The sequence below is a fragment of the Plectrocnemia conspersa genome, unplaced genomic scaffold (assembly GCF_051122295.1).
Source record: "Plectrocnemia conspersa isolate PC_06_02 unplaced genomic scaffold, ASM5112229v1 ptg000008l, whole genome shotgun sequence".
Classification (NCBI taxonomy): Eukaryota; Metazoa; Arthropoda; class Insecta; order Trichoptera; family Polycentropodidae; genus Plectrocnemia; species Plectrocnemia conspersa.
The window spans coordinates 2,659,612-2,669,173 of NW_028277172.1; the positions used below are offsets into that span (position 1 = coordinate 2,659,612).

A 9,562-nucleotide genomic window follows, 5' to 3' on the forward strand; every position below is an offset into this window, starting at 1 on the left:
AAACAGAATCAAGATGGATTCAAATTAATATAAATTATTACAAAAAAAATAGAGAAGATAAATATATTTTTATAAAATACATATTATAATAATTCTTTTACAATATACAATGGTTAATTAAAGCAAAATACATTCGAAAAAATGTTATTTAAATTAAAGTTTCATTAAACCAAAAATATATTAGAATTACCTAATTCTTAAAAAGTATTCCATTTTTTTCGTACGTACAATTCTTATATTATTCAAATATTTTTTTAATTAAGGTAAATAAAATTTTAAATAAAAAAAAGTAATCGGTAAAAAATTGCATTAAAAGTTTATAACGTGTATGTAACAAAGGTATTTTTTTTGTGTTATTAATTTTGTTGTTGAAATTCTTAACACTGCTTTTAAATTCTTTATTGTTTAAATAACTAAAAATATTTTGTTTTCCATTTTTTTTGTTAAAAACACAGTTATTTATTATATTTATTTTGAGTTTATGATTTAATATTTTTTTTAGTGTTTATAATATTTTTATTATTTTTATTATTACTTAAAAAAAATCAAAAACACAAACACGTAAATTTGAGAAAAATATATAAAAATCAATTATTTTTAACTAAACAAAAAACTTGACAAAATCTACGAACTAATTTACAAACAAAGAAAGAAAGTTTGCAGATGTGATAGAAACGTTTCATTTGAGAAAACATATATGAAGTTACATTTTTCTCGATGAAACACATGTTTGTCAGTGCGACGAAAATATTGTATTGTTTTGTCAGTACCTACCTAGATTCTGAGTCGTAACACTCATTTTCTGAATAGACATACAATTTGTAAATGTTTGCTTGTTGCCTCCACCATCACAAAAGCAACTTATTTTCTTTTATTATACATGTATTTATTTTAAGTAATTTAAATATTTTTAAAAGCCAGATATAATTTCTGCAAGGACCAGATGCGGCCCGCGGGCCGCTATTTGTCCAGGCCTGAGCTTGAGCATCGATTACGCTAGAGCTCGGCCCATTTTGATTTGTTTAAATAAATTGTATAATTGTATTTAAATAACAGTGTATTTTTATTTTTGTTTTTGGCCCAGTAACCCATTTCGGTTGGATAACACTGCCCCAAAGAGTAGCGATCGCGTTCCTTATTCTTGCCCGTTGCGGTCAGGACGTCATAGCTTGAGAACACTCCTCTTGCACGAGCCATCCTTCTGCGGTTTCTATTAGGAACTGGAATAATTTATGTGTAATTTGTTTTGGGATGAACCTTAACTGTTTTTTTTAATTATCTCAAAATAGTTATTATTGTATAATTCATAAAAAATATATCATTTAATTTTAAGTTGATTTTAAAAATATAGGTTTCGCTTTAATATTGGTATTTTATAAATCCATTTATGATTAAACTAGACTCTCTTAAATTATATATGTATCTTTTAATAGCAAAAGAAATACGTATTAAATATAATTTATCAATCAATAAATTTTATTCGAGTTCAAAACTTAGGTTAAAACATATATGTTGTATAAGTTGTTCAATATAATATCAAAATTTAAAATAAAAATGTAAATAACATATTGAGGTTAAAACCTAAATAATATTTTACAAAATAAAATTGTCGATAACAAAATCATTTTTAGGTAAAAACGAATAATTTAAAATCAGTTTGTAAATTTCTGGCAATTTTTTTTAAACTGTATTATCTTAAGAAACATATGAAACAATTTAGTAATTTTATATATATATACAAAATATGATTTATAATTATTTTTATCAATTATTTTTATAAGGTATGATTTAATACATAAAAAGTAACTAAAATAAATACATGTGAATAATTTCTAAATAGCAAATTATTTTAATATAGCATTAAAGGCTCTTATATTTTTTATATTTTATATATAACTGTTCTAAGCCGTCGCTGTCGCTTCCGTTTCCGGACGCGCATAACTTTAAATGAAACATTCTCCGTTCAATTCTCTACTCTGTAAATCGTATCGTTTTGTATGAACAGCGTAAATGTAACGTATATGTAATAAATGTATATGTAACGTAAACCAAACAAATATATTTAATTATAATAATAAATAATAATAAAAATAAAATTGAATTTGTAATAATAATAATAATAACGTTTATGTCATAAATGTATATGTAACGTGAACCAAGAATTTGAATTTGTAATAATAATAATAATAATAACGTATATGTAAAGTTAACGGTCCGGTATTCGCACACTCGCTAGCTTCGGTACCTCACGATAGTGAGGTAACGACAGCAAGTATATATAACTTTGCTTAAAATTAAAAAAACATACATTGTTTAAATTTTTTATTCATTTAAAAATATTATTTGTAATGGAAAAAATATTTTCATTATTAATAACTCACAAAAAAAACCCACCCCCCTTTTTAATAAATCTAAAATACTATTCTTTTATAATTTAATATGCTAATTAATGTAACTCAGTATCCAATTAGCAACTATTGGAACTCTTGCATACACTCCAGGATAATCAGCACGTCCACATCCAACCCCAAACGAAACAACGCCAATCAAGCGATTGTTTCTTACAGCTGGACCTCCAGAATCACCCTATACATTTCTTAAATGTTTAGTATATAATAATATATTAAAAACATTTAAATGATTAAACTTACTTGACACGCATCTTTTTTGCCTTGTGGTAATCCAGCACAAAACATATTTTTAGTTACACTCATTTTTTCATTGCAACTTTCATTCGTTATAATTGGAATATCGACTGCTACCAATCTTCCTGGCGAAGGGCCCTTTAATTGTTACAATTAAGGATTTAAAGATGATGTCCAATAGCTTAACGTATAAATACATACATTTTCACTAAGCCTTCCCCAGCCTATGACAGTCACATTTTCTCCTGGCTCAATGTCTTCTTCCGATCCAATCTCAATCGGTTGAACATTTATGTTAAATTGTAATGGCTCATGGAGCTTCAGAAGTTGGAAATCGTTATCTATATTATATTTATCCCATCCACTATGAATTACATGTTTTTCGATCGAGTATGTTTCACCTTGCATATGTTTAGTTGAGCCTACGTTTATTTTATTGCTTTTCCAACTGAAATTAAATATATTAAAATACATAAAAACATCTTATACCATCATAAAAAATACTAACCCACAATGAGCAGCTGTCAAAATCCAATACTCACTGAGTATGCTACCTCCACAGCCGTTTCCATAAGACACAATAAAAGGAAAGTTATCAATTTGAACATCATATCCACCGACAATCCTATAAGGTGTTTCTTCTGAATCAGCTCTCTCTATGAGCAAATCATTATCCTCTTTTTGATCCAAAGAAGTAGTATTACTATGCGAAGGCTTGGGAATGACCGTTGGAATCATCCAAAGTATTAATAAATTATCTGCATTTAAACAAGGGTCTATTGAATCATTATATATAGAAGAATGCTTCGTTGTCTTTTGAATTTCATTAGCAAATTTATCAGCTATTATATCACAAATCATCTCTGGTAATTTTTCACTAGACAGAACCCCAGATTTTAAGGAGTCCTTTATTGGATGGCCAAATACTTTTTCGAATGTACCAATTAACTTATTCCAATGTTCCACATCGGTCCTTACTAAATCTGTTCTTTGTTTGGGAAGCAATTTAAGATTTAACCAAACCCTAAATTTCTTTTCTGCTCTCATACAAGAGTCATTTATTACATTGTCTACAATATCCAACTTGGCCACATCGTCGTTGAATATATTGTTCAACTTTTCGCATAAAGGCTCAAGTTTACTATTCTCACGCGTCTTTGCCATGCTTTGAACTGAATCGTTAATTGAATAGCCATACACTTTTTCAAAAGTGTTTTCTAACTCCTCCCATCTTTTTTCGTCGCCATCAACAAATATGTCTCGAAAATAAATATGAAAGATTTTATTTTCAGATCTATCTGCAAAATTACTGCTTGGTTCGACTAGATCCTCGTCTGAATCAATAAATCTTTCAGCAATATTATTAGGTTTATTTCGCAACTCTTGATATCTCGATTCATTACATTTATTTATGACTAATCCATAGTTATTTACGATAAGTTCTTTCGGTAACGAATTTACATAATTTATGTTATATATTACTAGAATTAAAGATAATTTTATAGTTAGAAAAATACTCTATTAATACTAATAAAATAAAAATTTTCTCTTACCAGCTAAAATGTAGAAGTATATTTGCTGCTCCATCTTCAAACAGTGTTATTTTTTTAATGCAGAAGCTGTTAATATATGTACGTTAGAAATTTAATTATTTCTGCTTATATTGAATGAATAAATATTTACATCATTATCGCATTTAAAACCCATTGTTATATTGTGCTTTTCTAAAATTCTATTAATGATATTTACATTTCATCGCGTTATAAGCAATTAAAAATTATATTTTTAATTTAATACTTTTAGAATAAAAACTATATTTGTATAAAATAATTCAATTTAATATCTAAACGTATTACACAAAAAAATATTGTTTACTTATGTAACTAAAAAGTAAATTTATTAAATATTAGGTAATCCCAAAATAATTGTCGTATTTTAATGAAGCAAAGACGTACTTTTAATTGTTTATTTTAATTTTAATTCTTAACAATAAAATGTTGAAAGCTTTGCTGAAAAATATTCAGACTGCTCCCTCTCACATCGTCTGCATATTATTTTTTTATCTAGAAATCATTGCACAGATGAAATGGTAGTCGAAAATACAAAGTTTTTATGAATAAGGAGGTTGAGGCAAAGCCTTACAAACAAACTCCTTGATGTTATCGAAAGTCAATTTGCCACAAAAAGACGTACATTTTGTTTTTACTGCCTTATACACAACGATTTAGCTGAGCACAATAAAATATTGCTGATATTGTTTGTCCTTGTTAAAGAGTTTCGTAATGCACAATCCCTCTAAAATCCTACCATACACACAATTTTTTTACAGGGACAGGAGCTACTTGCCTTTTATATAAACACTGTCTTATACGACGATTGTTTTCATGCAACACATATTTATTGATTGAAAAAAATTATTCATATATGCGGATATTGTCTCCAAGCCTTCCATATCATTTTTATGTGTCTAGGCACTATTGAATTCGACTGGTTTAAATGGATCAGTTTGAGTAGAATATTCTTCTATTTTTGGAGCCAGGACATCAAGCTATTTCTTTGCTGATCCAGGACTATACTTGATATCGTATTTTTTTGTATCTTATGAATAACCTATTACTTTATTAATGTTTTTTGTTCGCAGTATTCTAATTCATTTTTAAAAAATTGTTTACTTGATAAAAATTGTACCATCGTAAATTTAAAGCCTCATTATTTTTTCTTAATTAAGAATGTATTGTCAAGATGTGCATTAACTTAGTTATATTAAAATATATACTGATTACCTTATATATAAAAAAATATTTTGCATAAGTAATAATATATTTTCTTTAAACTCATACATATTCTTTGAAAATAAAATAACAATAAAATAAATATTACTTTTTGTTAATAATATTGTATATTATCAGCACGATTTATAAGTAGTATAAGTCAGTAACTAATACTTAAAAGACCTAGGTTAAATCTCATAAATGCCATATTTTTTGTGTCTGAGAGATTGGAATAAATAATTATTAGATTTTCCTAACCTCGCAGATGATTAATTAGAATAATACTAAGCTAGATATTAATATTAACATTTATTGATAGTTGTAATTTGTAATACATAATAGTCTATAAATAACAAAATATTTACTTACATACAAAATTTGTTTTCTGTCTGGTATCTTACTACTCATTAGTTGATTGTGCTTATCATGTTTTAACGCCTTTCATGTTGAAATAATTTAAAATATGACATCAATATCTAGTTTCTGTGATTATATATTTTTTCTTCAATTATCCGATGAATTGTTATTTTTTAATTATTTTAACAAATATTTTTAAGTTTCAGTTTTTTTAAATTATTTTTTTAGATTATGTCACCATTTTGGGGAAAGATTAGTAACAGTAAAACGTTCCAAAAAAATTTGCAAAAGTGCTTGAAGACCTATGGATAATTATTTTGAACAATTTAGCAGGTGCTGACAACAGTGCGACTCCTTTATAGTTATTTATGTATAATTAATCACTCTTCTATAAATAGGGGTGGTTTTTATGCATTTTCAAAGATCAGAAAATGATGACGTCTTGAGAATCAGATTAAAACTACGTTGAAAAAGAGAAGTGAGACTGATTTTTCAACACTTTTTGTGTTTTTAAAATGTTTTATTATATTATATTGTTTTTACTGTTTCGTTGCTTTGATAATATTAATTATTCTTAATTTTTTTTATTGACAATTATATTGAATTGTCTAGTAACAATACATACATAGTACAATAAATATTTGTGTAGTTTCTTGCATCATAGTTTAAAATTGTTATCTTTTTTTTAACTTTCAAAATACCTACCATATACTTGCGAAAGTCAAAGTGTTATAGCTCCTAATATTTTTTTCATATTATGTTATAATAAATATATTTTTTACGTTATTATGATTAAAAATTGTAATATTGGTAATACCGTTATTACAAAATGAAATACCGGTAGTACCGAAACTATTTTTATTTTTTTTTCAACTTAATATTTTTGTAAGATATTCGTGACGTGTCAAAATGCGTGAGATGTTTTTTTTTTAAATAATGCAATATTATTTTGGGCCGACATCTAAAAATATATTGACTAGACAAAAATATAATAATTATATTAAATATAAAAAGTTTAGTAAATAGTAACCTATTTTTTATTGTAAATAGTAACAACTTTATAATTTTATTACCTTAAATCATTGTGAGTACACAAAGTTTAAAATTCTTAAACACATACTATGTATAACATAATTTATTTAAAAAATGTAAGTCAATGATTTTTTAAGAAAAAACGCATATGTTAAGCTAAATTGTGTGAGACCAGTGGCGTAGCTAGTGTATGTGGTGCCCGGGGCGATCCTTAAAATTGTAACCCCCCCCCCCAATACATTTTTTGCATGGTCATAAAATAATTAATTGGATATTTAAGTTAAGCTCTTGCTATTTGTGGATATATATATATATATATATATATATATATATATATATATATATATATATATATATATATATATATATATATATATATATATATATATATATATATATATTAGTGCATTTAAGGTTAAGTACCACACTAGACGATCCCATCGCAAATATGCCGCCCCCAAGCAAGTGCCGCCCGGGGCGGCCCGCCCCCGTCGCCCCACCATAGCTACGCCACTGTGTGGGACTATAACATTTGTGCAATATTTACGTCTTTTTTTATTCTATATTATTTACATAAACATATATAACTCAATTGCAATAATTAAAATAAATCACACCTCAATCACACAAATATTACAATCATCAATCATCTATTTTTTTTTAAATATGTCGCAGTTTGAACAAACAAATTTACAATTTTCTGCGCCCTTATTTATCATTTATTTGGATAATCGTAACTGACAAAAAATAATTTATAAGATAAAAATGCCGAGTGATGCTCTGGCCTCTGGTATAAAAATTTAGGAGGCATCCAGAAGCAAATGATCAAATACGATGTTGTCCTTGATTTATTGTTTCAAAAAAAGAAAGATTTGGCACCCGAATTTTAATTAATGAAAACGTTTTAATTAAAATATTCAATATATTGAAACATTATTGCCGGAACATTCGAATGCTTTGGTTTTTTTAATCAATAAATATTGTAAATCATGCGAGCGGTATCCAGATTATTTTTTCGGTCAAATAAAAATAATTTTAATGTAAATACTAGTAATACCGGTATTAATCGTTTTCTCTCTCAGTATTATTGCATATGCAAATCTAATAAAAAAATTATGGTATATTAAAGATTTTATTACTAATTATCAAGTTGTGCATCTCGTCTAAAATCATGTATAAAATATGTCAATAGTATTTTTACCACCTTTTTATTTTTATAATAAATTTAAATAGTCTGTTTTTATAAAATACAACATCATAAAATCATATTATTTATAAATAGGACAATTTATATATATTTTAAATAAAAAAATGAGGTATAGAAAACATTTGTTTATTTTATAATATAATTTAATGTGGACGAAGGAAAAATTAAGCAAAATTACATAAAACATTTATTTTTAATCATATTCAAAACCCACAACCATTTTTTAAAATATAGTGAAATATTTTGATAATGCTATTATGCTAATTAATATAACTATTTATCCAACTAGCGACAGCAGGCACTTTGGCATACACTCCAGGAAATCCAGGACGACCACATCCAATTCCAAACGAAACAATGCCTACCAAGCGATTTTTTATGACGGCTGGACCTCCAGAATCGCCCTATATAACGTTATATTTTAATATTGCTAGATATAAAAAATACATCAAATGTTTATAATACCTGGCATAAATCTTTTCTACCCCGTGCCATTCCAGCGCAAAACATGTTATCTGTCAAACTCATTTTCGTATTGCAATATTCTTGATCCATAATAGGCACCTTCACTGCCATTAAGATATTAGAAAAAGTGTCCTGTAAACATATAATAAGTCATAAATATAACTAATAACAGTAACTGAATCATCTTTGTATATACACACATTTTCACTTTTCCTCCCCCAGTGAATGACGGTAAGAAGTTCTCCTGACACAATGTCATAATGCGCACCAATATTAATTGGTTGAACAGTTTTACTGAATATCAAAGGTTTTGTTAACTTCAATAGTTGAAAGTCATTATTTAAATTACGTTGATCATATTCTTTGTGAATAATGTGTTTTTCGATCATGTATGTTTCGCCTTTCCCAAATTTTGTTGAGCCCACGTTTATGTCATTGTTTCTCCAACTATATAAAAATATTTTTTAGTACATGTAAACATATTAAAGGAAGAATATATTAATATAAAATACCAACCCACAATGAGCAGCTGTTATTACCCAATTATTATTTAGTATGACACCTCCGCACACATTCCCATATGCCACAACATATGGGAAATCAGTGATTTGAACAGCAAAGCCACCGAAAATCCTATGAGACGTAATGTCTGCACCAGATGTATCATTGTTTAGGTCTCTTTTTTCAATAATCAAATCTTCACCATCTTGTGATCTTTTCTTAGGCTTGAGAGGTCTAGATGGATATAATTCATGAATCATCCATAGTATTAATGAATTTGATGCTTTTACGCAAGGATCTGAATCCCGCACTGTTTTACCTCTCCCGTTAAAAACAATTAAATCAGATATCTTATCACACAGATCAAAAACTGCATTTGAGCGCGAAAGGATCTTAAAAGAATTGTCTATAGGATGGCTAAATACTTTTTCATAAACATCTATCAACTTCCTCCAAGATGTTTCATCGCTTCTTACTAAAGTTTTTTGTTGAGGCACTGAAAATACACCAATTAACAACCATAACATAAATTTATTTGAGGCAGTCATACAAGGGTCTATTGCACCGTCATCACTACTTTCTAC

The 9,562-nt window shown here is 27.2% G+C and overlaps 1 protein-coding gene across 1 annotated transcript; it reads right to left on the minus strand.

The window, feature by feature from the left end:
- Positions 1-8,272: 8,272 nt before the first annotated feature.
- LOC148232706 (trypsin-7-like) lies at positions 8,273-8,576 on the minus strand. Its single transcript, XM_088190663.1, has 2 exons — positions 8,478-8,576; positions 8,273-8,416 (listed from the first exon to the last, which is right to left on the minus strand). Exons 1-2 carry the CDS (start codon positions 8,565-8,567, stop codon positions 8,273-8,275), a joined length of 234 nt encoding a protein of 77 aa, XP_088046789.1. The 5' UTR covers positions 8,568-8,576.
- Between the last annotated feature and the right edge of the window lie 986 nt (positions 8,577-9,562).